This window comes from Apis mellifera, linkage group LG9, assembly GCF_003254395.2.
Source record: "Apis mellifera strain DH4 linkage group LG9, Amel_HAv3.1, whole genome shotgun sequence".
NCBI lineage: Eukaryota > Metazoa > Arthropoda > Insecta > Hymenoptera > Apidae > Apis > Apis mellifera.
In genome coordinates, this window is record NC_037646.1 from 11,072,522 (window position 1) to 11,093,754 (window position 21,233).

At 29.4% G+C, this 21,233-nt stretch overlaps 3 protein-coding genes across 3 annotated transcripts; 2 read left to right on the forward strand and 1 right to left on the reverse strand.

The window, feature by feature from the left end:
- Nucleotides 1-488: 488 nt before the first annotated feature.
- Nucleotides 489-12,015, forward strand: LOC726215. The gene is made up of 4 exons (XM_006567451.3): nt 489-663; nt 1,539-11,170; nt 11,262-11,501; nt 11,575-12,015. Exons 2-4 carry the CDS (start codon nt 1,625-1,627, stop codon nt 11,626-11,628), a joined length of 9,840 nt encoding a protein of 3,279 aa, XP_006567514.2. The 5' UTR covers nt 489-663; nt 1,539-1,624; the 3' UTR covers nt 11,629-12,015.
- A 3,572-nt stretch (nt 12,016-15,587) lies between these two features.
- Nucleotides 15,588-18,271, forward strand: LOC552693. The gene is made up of 8 exons (XM_625067.6): nt 15,588-15,940; nt 16,045-16,190; nt 16,253-16,365; nt 16,422-16,886; nt 16,943-17,006; nt 17,203-17,377; nt 17,476-17,644; nt 17,718-18,271. Exons 1-8 carry the CDS (start codon nt 15,623-15,625, stop codon nt 17,975-17,977), a joined length of 1,710 nt encoding a protein of 569 aa, XP_625070.3. The 5' UTR covers nt 15,588-15,622; the 3' UTR covers nt 17,978-18,271.
- A 714-nt stretch (nt 18,272-18,985) lies between these two features.
- On the reverse strand, nt 18,986-20,833 carry LOC409790 (multiple coagulation factor deficiency protein 2 homolog). Its single transcript, XM_006567446.3, has 6 exons — nt 20,688-20,833; nt 20,426-20,544; nt 20,203-20,253; nt 19,947-20,095; nt 19,728-19,876; nt 18,986-19,653 (listed from the first exon to the last, which is right to left on the reverse strand). The coding sequence occupies exons 2-6, from the start codon at nt 20,531-20,533 to the stop codon at nt 19,475-19,477; spliced, it is 636 nt and encodes a 211-aa protein (XP_006567509.1). The 5' UTR covers nt 20,534-20,544; nt 20,688-20,833; the 3' UTR covers nt 18,986-19,474.
- Between the last annotated feature and the right edge of the window lie 400 nt (nt 20,834-21,233).

The following is a 21,233-nucleotide window of genomic DNA, read 5'->3' on the forward strand; positions in this document are numbered from 1 at the left end:
TTTAAAATATAAATATTTTTGGAAATATTTTTATATGATAGAAAAACTATTCTTGGTTTTTAAACTTTTAAAAATACTTGCCATATAATATATTGATCAATTATGATGCAAAATATTTATCTTTTTCGATCAGATTGAACATTTATAATAACTATGAGCTTACAAGAAAAATTCTTAATAATTCAATAATATAACGATATTATTCTGATATATTTCATAAAAATATATATTATAATATTTTTAATATTAAATAAATTAATTTCTTTTTTAATAATTAATTTCCTTTTATTTTATTATAAATTAATAATTATTTGTAAAAACAAAAATTATTATATATTTTGCATTATTATATTTTGTAATTCTAATATTTGTATTATTTTTTGTTTCAATTATACAAACTTATATAAAATAATAAATCATCGAAAACGAATAATAAATTTATACAAAATTCATGATAGTCAAATATTTTGGTAATATGAAAACACACCTTTGGGCGTTTCAATTATCTCACGAGGAACAAAAAGTGTGATCGATACGATCCAACGGTAACGATTAAAATGAAACGTAAACGTAGCTAAGCTCCTGGCTCCAAAAGACGCATGATGTCTGTCTAGTAGTCATGTCCAATATGGCGTGTATATTGTGAGTTGCGTTAACGTGCAGGTAAGATTTTATCATTTTCGTTTTTTTTACATCTGATAAATAAATTAAAAAATGAAAATTTCTGCATTTTACAATCTCAATATTTCGAATTTATATATATTTTTGCTTATAGATGGTTAACAAACTATTAACGAAACTTTTTGCTTAAAATATGTGAACTTTGTCAACCTTTGTACCTTCAAGGTCCGTTTGCTGAGGTGCATTTATGATGACAGATGTGTCGTGTAGAAAACATGTGTCTTTGATCGAATCGTTTCACGAAAATTCTAATTTCGCGTAAAACAAAAAAAAATTGATTTTTAAAAAAGATTTACTGCGCGATAAGATTCATCGTTGGCAACTGTTATTTAAATCTGAATGGAATAGTATATAATTAGAAGAATTGATGAAAAATTTTAGAATTATAATTCATGTAATTAAATCAACAGTTTTAAAATTATAATTTTTTAAAATTATGTAAAATCGTATTTTTTAAAATTGAAATTAAATAAGATTCATAATAATTTTGTATATAGTAGTAATGTGTGATAAGTGTTGATGAACACTGTTCAAAAATGGAACAAATACGTTGAAATTTTTATTTCAAAATATTTAGAAATGTAAGTTTAATTTATATATTATAATATAAATAATATTTTATAAAATAGATTAAAAATATATATAAATAAGAAGCATTGTATCAAGGCATATACTCCTAACATATTGATGATTTAATCATTTTTAAAAATGCATTTTCTTTTTTAATTACTATGTTTTTTTGTAACGTAATAAAACATAATTTTTAAAATAACTTAAAATAAATTGATATATTTATATAGATAAATTAATAAATTAGATGAAATTAAAAAGATTAAAAATTAATTTTCTTTCTACAGGTTCTGTTCCTGCTTCTAGTGCAATTATTTTTTGTGAATAAAGGGAATGAGATAAATATAGAAAATTTGTAATAAAACAATGTACAATGAACTACGGTGGGAATATGCCAGATTGGCACCAATATAATACCTCACAAACAAATGAAGTTTCATCTTCTACGCAAAATATAAATTCTGGTCACCTTACATTCATTCCTGGTGTCAGTCCTACGTTAAATCCAATTAGCCTTAACTCAGAGGGCCTAAATAAGCATCAGAATGATGCAAATTACAATTCAAGAAATTTTCAATCTTTTAACAATGCCTCGAATGGTTCAACTATTCCAAATAATAGCCCTCTCGCATCTATGGTGCAAATGCAGAATTGCATTGGCCATTATGGTACTTCAAATACAAGAAATCCTATGTTAGATAATATAAATGCTTCTGTGGATCCTAGAAACACTACAATTGGAACTATAAATGATGAAATAGGATACAGAAGTAATCAGGTGCCTTTCAATGGACCTATAGGTCATCTAAACGGACCAAACTGCAATTTAAATGCACCTTCTGGACCTAGAACAGGGCCTGGGTCTATCCCTGGACCTAGAACTAATTCTGGACTTGGGACCAATCCCAGCACTGGAACTGGTCCCAGTTCTATGTTTGGGCCTGGTTCCAGACATGGACCGACACTAGGAACTGGATCAAGCTCTGGAAATATGGGACCAAGAAATACTAATATTAATTCACTACCTCCCGGAAAACCTGGCCCCTCTTCTTCGTTTATCCCTTGTAAAGGTTTGTGTTGCAATTCAGATCCCAATATTAATTATCAACAATGGGAGAAGTTTGGATCCTATCAAAATAATACATCGTATAGAGATAACGTACATTCATCTAATTATCAGATCGAAAATAAACATTTTGGAAATAATTGTAATTTTAGAAAAGATAATTTAGAAGGTAAAGAAGTAATGAGTCCTGTATTACCCAATGCGCCCACTATAGATCATAGAAGAAATTTTCCAGATTATAAATATCATAAGGATCATCTAATGCATAGAAATTATGTAACATCTTCGGGAATGTTTCACAATTACTCCATGCAAAATTACAATTATTCTACGGAGCATCAAAAATATCCATATCCCGTGAAAGAACACGCAAGGACGAATAATATGAACATGCCGAATTCAGGAATACTTAAGCATCAAGAGCAAAATTTCATTCCCCAGCAAAAGTTCAACAACAAACAATTCCAATATCAGAATGGGAATATGTTGTCCAAAGGGATGCCTAATTTAAACGTAAACGCAAATATGGCATCATCCTCTCAAAATCCGTATTTCAATTCGCAATTTCCAAGAAACATTTCTGCAGAAATGCCCCACGAATGTCAAGAAACCACCGATAATACTGCAATGATAAACAGGATGCAGAATACCTTTATACACAACTCTTCTCCGCAGCATCAAGTATATCAACACAAAATAGCAATGCAAAAATTTTCAATAGAAAATCATCTTAGAGAACTGAGCAGGATACCTGGTTATCAATCCCATCCCAAATATAAAGAATGTGTTCTCAGATATAGAGAAGTATTGAAATTACAGCAATCGTCTGGATCATATCAAAATCCAGTTCAACAAACCCCACACGTAGCAACACCGATAAACACTATGCCGCCTATTAATTTGCAGTTCGATCAGAATGGTATGTTGATAAATTCCAATTATCTGCCGGATAATTTTCCCAAATTGCAGCATGCACCGATCATGGAGCAAACATCAAAAGACATCGATAAACAAAACAAGGGTCAAGACATTGGTATAGTTAACGAAAAGTGTCAACAGCAATCGGACCAATTAATGATTCCCCAGCAAGGTGAGCACGTTCCTTCTTCTTCTTCTTCTTCTTCTTCTTCTTGTACGGAGACGTTCCAAAAGCAGAATCAATTCTCGATACACGAAGATTTCAATCAAAATCAATTAAAAGTACAAACGAGCGAGAGCCACAGCTTTAACACTTTGAATACCAACACCAACACCAGCAACGAAACGATGACGCAGCAAAAAACGTCGAAAGAGTTTGCCGATAAACCGGATTTGGACGTCAGGCAATTCTTGGCCAATTGGGACGAAACCGACGACGAAGACGGAACGGCCAACCTGCCTGACGCCGTTCTAAGCGAGACAACCCCGGTCGTCGTGGTGAGTTACGAAAATATAGATCTTTCGTCGAAAACGTCTCAAAGTGCGGAGGTGGTCTCGAGGAAAGTAAGTAATTTCTGTTCAAACGAGGTTATGGAAAGCAGTAGTAACAACAAGGAGGCCGAGGCGAGCGTAATAACTGCCCAAGATTGTTTGACCATATCCTATTCAGCGTCTGACAATTCTCAAATTGTAAAAACTTCCAAAAGAACCATAGGGGAAGGAGTTGTAAAACCTGGTAGCATTATACACTGCATCAGCAACGGCCCCGACGAAATACCCACCATTCACATAGTGGACAATTTAGAGATAAGCAACATCCTAGGGGCGCCTGATGACCAGGTTATACAAACGTTGGAGAAACAGAAAGGGATACCGTTTTTCAGGGAGTCGAATAACGATGGAGAAACTGAAGCTCGCCAGGGTACAGAGCAGGAGAACAAAGCCGATAGAAATCCTATACTGCCCGCTGATTACACCTCATCTTTGGATAATATTGAGAAAAAGAGCTCGAGCATATCTGAGACTATGAAAACGGTCCCTGCAATACAGAGCAGCAACGAGTTGAGGGTGTTGTCGGAGAAGGAGAATCTGGACGACAATATAGAATTGAAGAAACAGCACAGCTTCGAGGAGTCGCACAATCCGGACGATATCAGCTTACCGGATTTGCCGACGTCCGAATGCACTCCTATATCCACCACGTTGAACACCCCCATTCACTCCGACACCGAGGAATCGTCTCAGAACATAGAGGATTTGTCCATATCCACGAATCCCATAGAGGTGATGCAAAACAGTCCTGTAATCAGTTTCACGCAGTTGAACAGCGAGGATAAAGCGAAGAACGGATCTCTGGACAGTTTGGAGCTAGATAACAATCGTCCTCCTCATCACAATCATCATCATCACCACAATCATCATCACCATCGCAAGAGCAATAGCTCGAACGAGCAAGAGGTGGATGATTTTGATCTCTCGAGCAACAATTCTAAAACAAAATCGGCGGAAATGAGGAGTAAGAAGAGCGTCGAGGTAAACAGTTCGAGGAAAAAACCTTGTCTGATGGATGGAGGGAAAGAGGACGACGCAAGGGGTATTCTAGCGTCCATCGAGTACGAGTCGGAGGATTACGAGAGGAAGCGCAAAGGAGGATCGACGGAAGCGTTGATGAGAATTGAAAAGCGTGGCGACAATTCCAACGCAAATTCGAGCCCAACGGCGTCCGATGACGAGTCGAGAAGCGATAAAGAGTCGTGCAGGAGGAAACGGATAAAGGACGTGTCCACGAACACGTCCTGCGAGCTCGATCCGAATGCGAGGAAAAGGGCGGCGAGAGAGGGAACCGGTTGGAGGGAGAAGAGCCAGAAAAGCGGTGATCATTTGAAACAATCGAAAGACGCGAGAAGGTTGGACGATTGTTCGATCCAAGAAGAGCATTCTGCGTGCCATATCACCTCTCAATGCAAACACTGTTCCGTTGCTGTGATAAAGGACAACGAGAAGAGGGGACACGATCACAGGATCACGGGTTTAAAGTCGGCCGAGTCCTTCAGGACGAGCATTACCAAAGAGCTTCCCGAGGAGAGTGCGGAGAACAGGAAACGCGTGGCCGGTAAACCTACGTTCCACGAAACCATTCAATCCCAAACGTGTAAATTGTTGCAGAAAGATTTGAAAACGACGGTCGACGGGGACGTGAGATACACGGCCGAGGAGATGCGTTTGCTGAAAGAGTACAGGAAAGCGAAGGAGAGGATACTGCATCAGGATACCCAGGAGGAGAGAAAGAGGTCGAGGAGCGGTCACAAGGTGGTGAGATGTTCCCAAATACAGAAGCAGAGCAACGAGGTGCGCAAAAATCCGTGTCCAGACCAAAATGCAACCTCTGCAACCAATTTGAATCTCCAGGAGGAAGGGAAGAAGGGGCATCCGTTGAAGGGTTTGGGCCCCCCCGACTTTGGCATACAAGTAGCGAACGTGAACTTGAAAATCAAGGACAACGACGTGGGTAAGAAGTTGATCCTGGCCGACAATGGACAGGAGCACGTGAAGGATTCGTTGGAGGGTATCCAAATCGAGATCAACGTTTCGTGTACGGACAGAAACGCGAAGGAGCAGCAGACCAAGCGACTGTTGTACGACGACCGTAGCCTCTACGAGATCCCCCCTTTCGCGTTGGAATGCCAACATTCCAAAGAAAGCGAGTTGTCGAGCAGAGATCACGAGAAAAAACTCGAAAAGGCCGTGTTGGATCCCATTGAGTCGAGGGAGCAGGGTAAAGGTGAGAAAGACTCGAGAGAAGAGAACGAGGAAACGAATTCTAAGGAAACTTGCACAAATAAAGCGTTGTGCGACGATGCGTCGAGAGGTATTAATGACGCTGATCCCGTGGATATGGTGAAACCGAAAATAACTAGTAGTGCCATAATTGATGCAAATAATAAAATTAAGAATAAGCTGGAGAACGAAGATAGTGAGGATAATCGAAGGAAGAAAGGGGAAGGTGCCGCGTGTTCCATCGACGTCTCGAATGTAACCACGGAGAAGGAGTTGGCGTGTCTCTCGAGGACTTCTGCGAAACTGGCTGAGAGCAATGTTGCCGAGTTGAGGAGCAATCCGAGCAACTTGGATTTCAAGAATTCGGCCAAATATTCCGGTATGGATTTGGACCACCGGCTTGACGAGGGATCTGAGAAGGATGAGGCGTACAGATGGAAGAAGCCAAAGATAGACGACATTTTCGAAGACTGTGAAATGTTTGGGAGCAGCGACGGGTACATAAATCCCATATTCTCGAGTATAGATAAGATGGAAGATCTGCACACAGTTCCTGTATACACAACCAAAGATGGAAAGATATCGTATAGTCCTAATCGAAGGTTCACTTATCACGAATTGATGATGGAGGCGCGTAAACGAGACTTGCCTTACTCCTCCGTGAAGAAATCCCACTACGCGGAGAATTGGAACAATTGTTACAACTCGTCCAAGTTTCGTAAATTGTACAAGAAGAGGAGGCATCACGGCGCCAGCGAGAGGAACAAGTACGAGTATAAGAACACCAGGTACCTTTACGATAGGAAGAGGAACAATTCGGACGAGTTTTACAATAAGAACCACGTTAAGTACAAAGACTACGTTCACAGCATTAGGAACAATAATGCCGTGTGGACTGATCATTATAAGATGGACAAGATGTACAGCAGCAGCGATTCCGACGAACAGATCGTGGACCGTGATAAAAATTCCGAGGCGAGTAATTGCAGAAAGGATACGAGCTGTGTGACGAAATCGCAGAAAGACGAATCGACGATCGGCGACGAGAAATTAGATGTGGAATCTAAGAGTGAGGAGAATAATTTGTCGAACAAAGACAAAGATTTAGATCTAGGAGACACGGTTCAATTTAATATTCTTGATAAAGGTAAGGAAGAAATTACTAATTACAATGAACCTGATGTGCAATCGAATATCGCGCCAACCTCTGCAGAATCGGATCATGAAAATGATAAAAACCAAAATGCGGAGGATAAATGTTTGGATGATTCAGAATTGAAAGAAGATGTTCGAGCGAATGAGAATGAAAATTCGAAAAATGAATGCGCTGATAAAATAAATGATAAAATTGAATTGGAAAATGAAACTATTGGCGAGAATGAAGAGAAGGAGGAGTCAAGTTCGAAAGAAGAAGAAAAATCCTCGATGGACGAAAATATGGAATTTGCTTCGTGCGATGTCGAAGAGGAGAAGAACAAAAAGGTTAGTTTGGAAGAAATTATCGAACAGCAGGAAGAAGGAATCGATACGAATGCGTTGGATGGTGAAACTGCTCCAGAAATTGAAAAGAGTTTTGAAAGTATAATGGATAGCGTAGAGATTAAGAAAAGTTCAGAAACTGACCGAGTTACAACAGAGTCCATAATTGACGCGACGAGTGAAGTTTCAGAAGTTCGAGTAGAATCTAACGACGGATTCGATGAAATTTCGCAAGAATTTTCGAATCCGGAGAAACCGAGTGACGTGTTCGATGAAATTGCGAACGAAAAATGTGAGAGAGACGAGGGAAATACGTTGGAGAATTGCGAGAGGGAGGGCGTGCAATTCATCACGGAGGTTGAAATCCCTAGCGAAAATCAAGAAGATTTAAACGAGGAGGTGAGGGAGAAAGATGGCGAGGTTTTGGAGTATAATAACGACGACAATTCGTTGAAAGACAGTTCCGTGATGGAACAGGAGGAACCCGAATCTCAATTGATGTTGACAGAGTTGACCGATCGTTACATTTCTGTTGAAACGATTGAATACGACGAAAATATTAACACGGCGGATTCTTCAGATCAAATAATGGACGAGGAGCAAAATTTTTCCGAGGAACAAAATTTTGTCGGTTTCCCAGAGGATCAAATCGACATCGAGGATAAATGTATCACCGAGACCGTGTCGAATAAAGGCGAGATAGAAGTCATTCTGTCAAATATAGAGGAAACTTTGGTCGAGGAAACGATAGGAAGTGACGGTACGAGGATCGAGAACGATGAACAAGATGATTTGTTGACGCGGATGAATTGCGATCAAGATTCGTCGGTGGAGAAAGAGACGCTTATTTTCAACGCGTATTGCGCCAACTCGCCAACAGGTGTGGACGTTGAAATTAGGAAAAATAAGACTGAAGAAGACGAATCGAAGAAAGAAGAGGAAATCCGTGAAGAAAGGGTTAAGGATAAAAATTTAATCAACTCGTCGGATAGCAATACGGACGTGGAGGCGATACCCAAACTGATTATAAAGAAAGCCGACCCGTCACATTTGAAATCGGAGCGTTCAATAGATCGTAGAGATTCTTCTGAAACTTACAATAATAATAAATACGATACGAAATTATTATCCGAATTACGTCCAAAAATACCGAAGGTGATCATTATGAAGAATAGGTCACGATCGGTGACCCCGACGGTGGAAATTTTGGAAAAATCCAAATACGACAAATCCCCGGATCAAAGCAAAAGTATGGATGTGGATAACAAAGACGTCGAATCGTATACTTTGAAGTACAGTAATTACGAAAATAAGGTACCCAAGGTGAGGATAAAATTGGAGGATATATCGTCGAAAGATTTGAAATTATATTTAAAACGGAAAGCTACCAAGAAAACTGTCCCAAAGATGAGAATTAAGAAGCTTAAAACGCAAGAGAGTGAAAGGTTTGAGATGGAGAATAGTTCAGGGACAGAAGAAGAAGAAGACGAAGAAGACGAAGAAGAAGACGAAGAAGAAGAAGAAGAAGAAGCGGAAACTTCTTCCGACGAGGAAGAAGATACAAATTTTCACGAATCGATGTCCAGCGACGTGGAAACCGAAAGAATACCGAAACTAAAATTGAAAAAACAAGAAGAAAATAAATATTTTTCGCCAGAAAGAAGCAAAGGGAAAGATTCGAATATTTCTAAAATTTCCTTGAAAAAAACCAAAAGAACTAGGGAAGAAGATTCGAAACACACTGCCAATAAGAATACGGCAATTAACGACGAATTAAAGAAAAAGTTTCCTCAGTGCATTATCGAGAAAATTCCTAAGGTTATAATAAAAAGAACCCAGATCGGGGCGGAATTTAAATGCGAGATTAGTAAAAGTAAAAAGACTTCGATCGCCGAAACCTCAAAGTGGCAACCGAAAGTAAAATTGCAAAGATTAAATGTTCTGGATTATATGGTGAAAGATTTGAAGCAATCGAAAAGTATCATTGATACGACCACTCACGTAAACGATAATAAAGATAATGATATTAGTAATGAGGTTGCAATTGACAATAATAAAATAAAATTATCTAGATCTAATTCAGTATCCAATTTATCTCCCACTAAGTGCAAACAGAGAAGATTATCGGACTCTGGTTTTATAAAAATACACTCGAAATCGATGATCACCGAATTCGATGATAACTTAGATGATAATATGGATGATAATATTTTCAAATCAAACGACAATGAAAGTAAAAATTTAAAGAAGAAAGGGAAGAAGAAATTATTTTCTCAAAATGAACAAACTTATTGTAATTATAATGATGAGAGCGAGGATGAAATAAAAGAGACTGTCACGAAACATTCCTTTAGAAATATTTTAACGAACGAAAACAACGATCTGATGGTTGTGAAGAAGAAATACTCATCATTTGGGACCAAGGGAAGTACATCTCTTGTAGAAGATAAATTTCTAGATTCTGTCACGTGTTTAGATAATAATGATAATGATAGTACAATAATTAAAATCGATTCTTCTGATGAAAGTCAAACTACCATAGAAATTCTACCAGCATCACCAAATAGTAGCGATGATGAACCAAAGAATTCTGAATCTGAAAATACTAGTAAAATAAACATGGCAAATGCAATCCCAACACAATTGGAATTAGAATTGGAGCTTATCGATAACAATAATATGTATTCCGATATATTTGCATCAAAAATTGACTATGCGTCCCATTCTAAGAACAAATATATTAATCAAGAATCGACTGAATCATATTTCGATGAATTTCAACATTTCTCGCAAGATACTTTTGATCAAAACGATCATATCTTAATAAAAAATCAACAATCGTATAATTCGCAAAAAGAATCAAATGATTATTTTTATTGCAATGATTTATTAGTTAAAGAAGTATTAGCTGCTAAGGAAACATTGAAGAAATGTTTGACTCGGCCGGAAAACGTAGATATAGATGAAAGAAAATCGCGATTGAGAACAGTAGCTGAGAAGAAGCAAGGTTTAAGTTTCAGTTTTAACGATTTTGAAAAATCATTAGATAAATTTGAAAAGGTATGTACTAACAAGGAAAATGATGAAGTAAAAAAGGATAGAACATCTAAAAATTTAGAAAAGAAAGGGCATAAATCTCCTCGTAGAATGAAAACGGAAGAAATTGAAGAAAGTTGTTCGAAACAGGATGAAAGTTTTTCCCTGGTTTGCCCTACAGCTTCCACACATGAAGAGAATAATATTTCCGAATTGACAACGATTTCGTTAAAAGCTTCTAAAAAATTTGATAAAACAACAATGAGTAACAAGGCATCTGTGAACAATTCTGATCCATTACATAACAACACGAAAGAATTGCAGGAGGAAAAATCTCAGAAAAAAAACAATAGCAGCGAATATCAGAAGGAAAATGATACAAAGACAAAGGAGGATAATATGCCATTATTAGTGCCAGAGTTTTCTTTAAATTTTGATTCCAATTCAGATAGAGATAGTTCCAGATCTCCGCCTGTTATAACGAATCAAGAAGAAGTTGAACAAATGATAGGAGATGTAAAGTTGATGGAAAGTAAAATGATAAGTCAGATTGAAAAAATAGATGAAAATAAAAAACATTCCTATAAAGACTGTGAAATGACAATTGCTGATATTATAACGCAATTAGCTTATCATGAAAAGGTATAAAAATATTTATTACTTTTAATTGCTTAATTAAATAAATTTTTATATTAATTAATATGATGAAGTTAATTTGAATAACTTATTACAGGCAACAATAAAACATAAAAGATATTGCAATTTGTGCGAAAGATGGTTTCCCACAACTTCACGACATCGCCGACATTTAGCTGGATATCAACATCGTTATATGGAATTGACACAACGTAAAAGTATACACGCGCTTTTTATTCTTTTTACTGGTAAACCATGTCCAAAGCTTTTGCCAGCAAATGTCATTCGCAGTGATTGTTCTATAGGAGAATTGACACCTTTGCAAATTGCGGTTCAGGTATGATTTTATTTCATATACTTGTTTATATTTTAAACTCAAAATATTTTATTTTAATTATTATTTTTTATAGGATGTTGCAAAATGTGTTGAATATGTGCAACCGGATCATAAGACAAAAGAATAATGATTTATAGTAATGAATTACTATAAATTATTTTGGCTTGCATAGATGCATTAGATGATTTCCTGTGATTATGTATACTGAAACAAATGATGTGAGTACCTTTGAAAAATGTACTATAATGATAAACACAAAATGAATTCTGTGACTCTTTTAATCTCAATGGAATTGTATATTTTCAATATGATTACTATTCTTGGCAATCATATTATATAATTATATCATTATATAACATCTACATATAAAAACAATGAAATTAACATCTGTGAGCTTTGCAAAAAAAGAAAGCTTTGTTGATTGATGTTAATTGTTAAGTTACTTGAAAGTTACTTTAAGTAGTTAGATATTTAGCCAAAGATTTTAGCAAAAAAAAAAAAAAAAAAAAAAAAATAAATGTATATGTTATATTATTTATAGTTTTGGAAGACTATACAGTCTTTTATTTGTACAAATGAAAATATGATAAGTGAATGTGCTCGTTATGAATTTTTATTTATATTGTGAAAAGACTTATATATACAATGCATAAATATATATGTGTCTATATATGATATATATATATATATATATATATATATATATATATATATACATATATAAACATATATGTATGTATGTTTATTATTCTTGTTTTAAAAAGTATGTATTCTTGCAATGTTAAATAGACCTAAAACTATATATGGTTACATTTATATAAAATTATATATTTGAAACAGGGGTAGTCAAAATAATATCTCTATATGATATGTATGTTATGAAACGAAATTGAACTATGAAATGTTAAAATGCCAAAAAAATTTATATAATATGAATGAATGAACATAATATAATTTAATTTTTAAAATTAAAAATTTTATATATATATATTCTCTGAAAATAAGGTATCCTATATATAAATTATTAAATCTCATTCTAAATCAAATCTTGATTCTATTTATATTTATTTTTAATAAGTATAAATTTTTATAATAAGAATAGATTAATAATATAGATTAAGTTAATTGATATAAGCATTTAAAGTTAATTGGTATAAGCAATAACATCTCATAGTTCAATAAAAAACTTATAAATAATATATCTATTCACTCCCCTGTCACATGTTTATGTTTGATTAAAATTATTAGATGTGCCTAATAAGTTACTGTTTACAAATAACAAAGTTTTTAATTGTTTTTAAATGTTATAAATGTTTTTCTTATTATTCTATTAATATACACATATTGGGAGTGGCAAAGAACAAGTTCCTGGTTATAAAAAAAGATGGAATAAATATATTCCTTGTTAAGAGGCTACAAAAAAAATAGATGTTATACTAATACAGGGTTAACAGACTATATCTACAATTGTTTTATAATTTACTTTTTCGCGGTTTACATTCCAAAGAATAAAAATGCAGTAAAAGTCACTTTATTGAAAGATCTAGTTTTATCATTAAATGCAACCAAATAAAAAGAAAATATAATATATTTATATATATATATATAAGTCTATCAATTGTTATTCCACTTAATGTTTTGTTTCTTATAACTTTGTTTTAATTTTTCATATTTTATTTGCACGAGTGCCTTAAAATACACCTAACAGTATTTGTCGTATCGTGTTATGTATATCATATAAGATTAAATGAAAAAAATTATATATATATATATATATTTCTATTATTCTTGTATAATATATGCATAATACATGTTGCAATTATGAGAACATTAATATTACATACCATTGCATAATAAGTATAATGCGAATAATTTTTCTATAAATATGTAAATCTCAAATTTATTTTACAACTTTTACTATAATTTTATTTACAATTTATCTATGTAAGTGTGTCTTTTAAAATCATTTATATATATTTAAAATAAGCTCTATAATAATAATATAAACTAAGAAAAATGTTCTCTTGATTGAAGCTTTGTTATGCAGATATTTTAATGATATCATTGTGTGTTCTATGTGCCTAAATTTTAAGAAATTTATATGCATCAGAAGTTCAAATATGCATAATATTACTTATATACATATATTCAACATAATATGAACATGCATCACTTGTACATTGTATGAAGAAAAACAAAGTCTAAAAAATTTTTATAAGTATAAATTATTATGTGATAAAAAATATATCAGTTTAATTTTTATGCCATGTTTCACAAAAAAAAAAAACTAATTATTAACTAAATTAAATATTCTGAATTAATTGTGTGGATATCTATACAAATTTTAAATATATCAAAATCATAAATGTAGCAATTTATCATATGATATTACATTTCATTAGAGATTTAAATATTACAGATTCTTCTTTAAATTCAAATAATTTAATAATGTTATATCTATTAAAGAACCAGGATATTTTTAAATATGATTACATTTAAAACATATGCTTTATTTAGTTGAACATTGGTTTTTTTTAAAAAAATTAAATTGCTGACTTCCATTAATGTAAATTATTATAAGATTGCACTGATTCAAATATTATCAGTTAAAATAATTTATATTAAAAAAAAGAAAAAAAAAAGAAAAAAGAAAAAGTGAAAAGAAAAAAAGTTCTTTTATCATTGATAGCAATATTATTATTTAGTTTAAAGATTTAAAATTTTTATGTGCAAGTTATCAATTTGTAAATCAAATTAATTATAGAGGTGGATTTATGCAAACATTTATAAATCAATGAAAAAATTTTTCATAAGTCAATATTATATATACATCCATCTATTTTTGATTTATAATCTTTTTATATTTTTTAACATTTAAATTATCATCTATAATGGCACTATTTAGATAGGGCAGATCTGTATAGAAAAATAAGTGCAATTGTATATTTTTACAAAGTTTACAATTAATTATTCTATCAGAAAATACTAATTTTTAAAATGGTCATTAGCTGTGCAATTCTAAATCAAATAAATTATTTATACAGTTCTGCTATAGTTTTATACACAATGTGTGATTAACATAATAAAATAATTGTATGATATATATTATAAATAAGCTATGAATATGTTTTAGATTTGTAGCATTTTTTTAAATTTCATTATATTCAATATATAATATATGTAAAAATTTTAAAAGCATTTTATATTATATATATATATATATAAAATATATATATATATATATATATATATATATATATATATATATATTATAAAAAAGAAATTAATAATAAAATTTTATAATTGTTTAAATTTATTAAAAAAATTGTTTAATTTATATGAAATTACGAATAAATTATAAAAAATAGATTAATAGATATTTTAAAAAAATAGGAGAAAGAAAAATGTTACATATCTAAAACTAAAACCATTCCATAATTAGAATAAGAAGTTTAATTAATAAAAATAAATTGTATGAATCAATAGATTATTTTCTGTTATTGTACTTAGGCTACAGAAGTGTATGCAATTGCAAAATTTTAGTTGATATATTAAAGAAATAATAAATAAAAAAAATTATGTCTTTTTCTAATCCTTTAATATCCTTTTTAATTATTGTTTGTTTATCTGCTTTTATTTATATAATAAAATTATACAATTATAACAATTCATTAATTTTAAAAATTACATTAATACATTTCTGTTTTTCATGGGTAATTATATTTATATACAACAAATTCAAAATTGAATTGAATTGATATATCTATATATATAATACGAACATATATTATTCAAAAATATAATATAAAATACCAGATATAATAGATCAATTTTATTTACATATTTTTTCTACATGTTATTGTTTTATTAATAATTTAAATAAAAATAAAATTTCCTATTTAATAATTAATAATATACGGTTTCAAAGAATTCATAAAAATATATTAATATTATTAATATAATTTAAAATAATATCGTACATATTTGATATTTTTTTAAATATTTTTTAAATAAATAATTATTACATGTTTTAAAATTTTAATATATTGCGTGTATAGATTCTTGACTAGTTTAATCAGATGATACATAAAGTTATTGATCAAAATGGAAAGTCAAAAAGCATGCGCGTTTTTCTTATAAATGACAAGAAGATGATGTTTTACAAAGCTTTGCAAGTGTTTTTCCATTTTTTTACAATTTTATTATGTGTATCTGGTGAAACGTTAGTAAAAAAAAATGAAAAACGCACTAATTTCAGAAACAATTATCAAATGTGCCTCGACAGTTTTAAAATTCACGAAGATAAAATTATTCGAACACAGGAATCCCGAGATATGGGTGCTAAATTTTTAAAAGAATACGACGTTGATTCTAGAGAAGACTGTTTAAAGTTTTGCTGTGATACTGAAAGTTGTGATGTATTTATTTTTGAAGAAAAGGTATATGAGTAATTTTATAGCGGAAAAATAACAAAAATTCTTTTGTTTTAATAATTAAATTATTTACATTTTACTAATAATAAATTAAAATGTATATTATACAGAAATCTGGAAGTTGTTATCTTTTTCAATGTGGTCCATTACATGACTTTAAATGTAAATTTACCAATCATGCTAATTATAGTAGTGCAGTACGCAACTATAATTCACAATTAGAAAAGGAACAAGAACATGAATTACAATCTCTTAGGTAAGCAATAATTATTTTTTTTTATATTTTAATAATAGAATAATAATATTCTTTATATATAGAAAATTATCAGATCCAGCACCACCAGAATATTCCTTCACAGAACCATCCATGAAATTAATTACAACTTTAACACCAAAGTCATTATTGACAACATCTCTACCTATTAAGCAAAGTACGTAAAAATCAAAATTTCATAAGACAAAAAAATAAATATATTATATTTTTTAGTTTGTAGTAGGAATCAATATGAGTGTCGTTCATCTGGAGATTGTATAGCAGTATATAATGTATGTGATGGTATACCGCAATGTGCAGATGGATCTGATGAAGCAGCAGATCTAGTATGTCCCACAGAAAAGCCAACAATTTTGCCTTCTATAATTCAAGGACCTCAATCACCTTCACCATTATTACCTGTTGATATAATAAAATATCAACAAATGATTGATCAACATAAATCCCTTCCTCCTATGTATGCTCGAATTCCAGAAGTTAATTGGAAATTGCCTAATTTATCTCATAGAATGATTCCACAACAACCCCTTTTATATTCAGTTCAACGAATGGAAGTACCTCAAATACATAAAGGTTTTGCTGCACCAGGATATGCATGGGATTATCAATCTATGTATGATCAAAACAAAGACATTTATAATTCATTTCATGAACAAGGAAATTCAAATCCTTATGAACGTAAGTAATAATTATTTTATGAATAAAATGGAATTATTAAAATATTTTATTTGCAGAAGATCAATCACATATTTTTAATCATAAAGGATCAGGTATAATAGGAGAAAAAGAGATAGACAGGTAATATATCTAATATACATCTAATTGAATAATATATATTTAAATAAAAAATAAAGACTTAAAAAAAGTTAAATAAAAAGTAGATATTTAAATAAATATCTAATTGAAACTTTTAATAATTATTAAAAAATATTAAGAAATTATAAAAATAGAAAGTATATTTATATTTAATTTTTAATTATTTTAAATTATTTAGTGGCATTTATTCAGATATAAAACATCCATATATATCACATTTTCCATCCTCAAATAGAGGTAAATGGCAAAACAATCAAGTTTATCCATCTTCATCTTCAATATCAAGTGTGCAACAAAAGCAAATATTCGAAATAGAAAAAAGTGTTATTATTACAACAACACCTCCTTGTGATGTAAATATATTTTATGATTTTAAAATTTATCGTAATAGAATCATACATAATAATATAATACATAACTAAATAAATAAAATAAAATATTATGATCTTAGACATCACATGAACAAAAAGAAGTTTCATCAAAAAATAAAGATATTAATAAAATCTATCAAGAAGATAAACATGTACTACATGAAAAAGAAATTAATCAAAATAATAAACAAAATACATTAAAAGATGAAACGCAAAAATTTAATCATATTCAAACAAAAGAGCCAAAAGGTATGTTTTTTGATTAATTATTTGTACTTCAAAATTTTATTATAAATAATTAATTTACACATATATATTTTAGAACATAAAAGTATAATGGTTATAAAAGATCATATTAAAGAACATAGGAAAAATACCTTAATAGCAGAATATTTAAAAGCAAATGAAAATGAAGTTCTAAAACCTAGGGGAGCAGTTATATCTTTGGCTTTAGGACTTACAATAATAGCTATTACAGCTACGTTAATTGCTTGTCGATTGCGAGTTGTTCGAAGACGTGGAAGACGACATGGACCATATGCCTATGATGCGGATTATTTAGTAAATGGAATGTATCTTTAAGTGAGTATGAATTTTTTTAGATGAAGGAGTTAGCGATATTTTTATATTGTTTTAAATAATTATATAATAAAACACGTTTTATTTTAACACTTTGATTTTAAAACAAATTGAAAATATTTCTTTGTACTTTATATTTATGAAATCTTTTTTGCTTTTTTTAATGTGCAATATATTTTGTATTAAAAATAATTGTATTAAATTTATTAATATGCTGTAAAATTTCTATATATTTTGTTAAATTTATATTATATTTACAAGAAATATATTAAAATATTTCATGAAATAAATTTTTAATCAAATAACTTATATTCATCAATTAAAGTTCTTTACTCTAATTTAGTATTGATTATATAAGTTTTGATTTTTGAAAATATTGACAATACAAAAAGAAATTAAAAATTATCAAATAGAATAATTTCTGATATAAAATACTTTTAATATTTTCATAATATGAAAAAGTTTTAAAGAATTTAATAATGAAATTTTGTCTTTGGAAATTTAAGACAATATATTTGAAAAAATAGAACTATCAACTTGTAACAAAATTATATTTATACATAACTTTTACAGCCATATAATACATAAGGTACATAATTATTCTCAATAATAAAATCAATGTTTTCAAGATTATAATAACTATCTATTCTAAAAAGATTGTTATTTTGTGGTTTTTTTATATTTTAATTTAATTGTTTATCTCTATAAAAATGTTTTTATTTAAATTTTTTTGTATTTCTAAAAAGGAATACATGTATATATACACATAAATTCGATTAATCTATTATTAAATATAATGCAAATATAAAAATTATTATATTATAATTCTATATGCACATCTAAAATTTTCAAATAATCATATTTTTAAGTACTATAATATTATTTACCTTAATTAAATTCAATAATGTGTATAAAATATTTTAAAAAAATGGAAGAACTTAAATTATATTATATATTTTTCCTATTATATTATAACTATTTTCAATAATATTAAAATAATCAGCTAACTAGTAGATTGAACAAATTTTGCATTTATTAAAGAAAATAATTCTTAAAATTCTTTTACATTATATTTTTAAAGTTAGTAATTAATCTTTCAAAATATATAATTTTTATCAAACAAAATAATCATTTTTCAGTAAAAAAGACAGTCTTGTTTTAAAAAATCAATTATTTTTAATTTATAATATATTAATTATAAATTATTTTTATTTATTATATTCAGGTATATCTGAATAATAATTTTAATTAATAGTTCAATTTGTATATAAAAAAAAATAATATTTACTTAGATATGAATATTGTACAATTGAAAAAATATTAACAGAATAGAAATAATTTCAATTATAATATAAAAAAAATAGAAGTTTGTATCATTATTGATACTGCAATGACAACAAGTGAAAATTATGATAATGTTTATAAGTGGGACTGTATGTTTGTTTAAAATGAAATAAAAATATTATTTAATAATATTGAACATTGTATTATTGAATGCAATTACTGTCGACCAGTAGCTCCTGCATTTTTCTGTGCTTGTATGAATTCAGGATAATCAATATATCCATCATTATTTGTATCATCCAAAGACAGTATTGGATCTATTAAAGTAACCAATTCCTCATCCTTAAATAATTTTGGTCCAGTATTGACTCCACCTATTTCTTTCTTCTCTTGTTCTACATATAAAGTATTTATTATATTCTCCTCATAAAGTTAGTAATTTAATAATTAATAATTGATTAATACATACCATGCCAATGGATTAAAGACTTTATAAGTTCACAACCATCTAACTTATTATTATTATCTGCATCATGCATTTTAAAATAATGAAACTGTAGTTCTTGTTCTGTCATTTTACTAGTATCTATTGGAACTTCCATGTGTTCTGCAATATGACTGCAAAATTTTTAATAATTATTAAAGTTTAAATGATTAATAATAATGATTCTAAATATATGTAACATACGCTTTTTCATGCACTATGTTAGCAGCATTGAGTATTGCTTGTCCATGTTCTTGAATTGGTACCTGATGAGTTGGAATATGCTGTTGTTGTACAGGTACTTGTTGAACAGGAACTTGTTGCATAGGTACCTGTCCTGGCATTTGCTGGAACTTTATAAATTTAACAATAATATAATTACTTTATTAATAATTAATAATTAAGAAATTAAAATAAAATAAAAACTATTAAATTTCTTTTCATTATTATATGAATATACCTGTTGTTGAGGAATTTGTTGTGGTACCTGATGTACTTGTTGAAATTGAGGCTAAAATAAATTAAATATAAATTAATTTAATAAATGAAATAATAATTAAAAAAAAATATTTTCATGCAATTTAAAAATATTATATTTTTGAACATTAAATGACAGAAAGTTTGAATTAAGCTTCTACATAATAGTAACCATATGTTTTGACTATTTGAAGAGAAAAACTTACTTGTTGATAATGTTGAGGTGATACACCTGGTGGAATTCTTTGTTGTTGAGCATATAAATATTTACAACAAAAACATCCGATTATAAAAAGGCACAATGTCCAATTCATATTGCAATATTCTACAACACATAAATGCACACATATGTAATTATATATTTAAAATATATAAGAAATATAATATATACATATCATTATATTTGATTATATTGTATTATATTATAAATCACAAAGTGATAATAAATTTTAAGATTATTAAAAATACCTTGTTTATGTTACACAATATATAAAATTGACATGTACGCAAATATCTTGCTCATTGGCAAGATCAAATACCGGATTACAAATTTTGAGGTTACGTTACAAAAGTTATATACTGACGTGGACAGATACCACAAGTATTACTTTCCGCTATAGTTCATTCGATATATTTAAAATATAATAAAAGATATGAATAATAAATTGTCATTAACTATAGTTCATCATTTGAAATTAAAATTATTATAAATTAAAAAGAGATTATGTGTTTTTAATTTTTTAAATTGATAATTTTTGCATGGATTAAAATAGAATTAATAAATGAAATTTCATTTAATAATTTAAGATATTATTTAATAAATAAAATTTTAATAGTTAAAAATTTTATGAAAATTATAATATTTAATTTCAATTAGTAAAAATTAATCAATTAATTATAATATTATTAGAAATTGTTTATTAATTAACAAAATTATTTTCAAGTTATCACTTCAAAATCTATCAATCAATTTTTTCATAATGAAAGTTCATGCATTTGTAAATTAAAATCTAT

Coding starts and splice junctions, on each gene's coding strand:
- LOC726215 (XM_006567451.3), top strand. CDS start 1,625: ATGAACTACGGTGGGAATATGCCAGATTGGCACCAATATAATACCTCA. Junction 11,171..11,261: donor AATTAGCTTATCATGAAAAG/GTATAAAAATAT, acceptor AACTTATTACAG/GCAACAATAAAACATAAAAG. Junction 11,502..11,574: donor CTTTGCAAATTGCGGTTCAG/GTATGATTTTAT, acceptor TATTTTTTATAG/GATGTTGCAAAATGTGTTGA.
- LOC552693 (XM_625067.6), top strand. CDS start 15,623: ATGCGCGTTTTTCTTATAAATGACAAGAAGATGATGTTTTACAAAGCT. Junction 15,941..16,044: donor TATTTATTTTTGAAGAAAAG/GTATATGAGTAA, acceptor TATATTATACAG/AAATCTGGAAGTTGTTATCT. Junction 16,191..16,252: donor CATGAATTACAATCTCTTAG/GTAAGCAATAAT, acceptor CTTTATATATAG/AAAATTATCAGATCCAGCAC.
- LOC409790 (XM_006567446.3), bottom strand. CDS start 20,533: ATGAATTGGACATTGTGCCTTTTTATAATCGGATGTTTTTGTTGTAAA. Junction 20,096..20,202: donor AACAAATTCCTCAACAACAG/GTATATTCATAT, acceptor AAATTTATAAAG/TTCCAGCAAATGCCAGGACA. Junction 19,654..19,727: donor GTCTTTAATCCATTGGCATG/GTATGTATTAAT, acceptor CTTTATATGTAG/AACAAGAGAAGAAAGAAATA.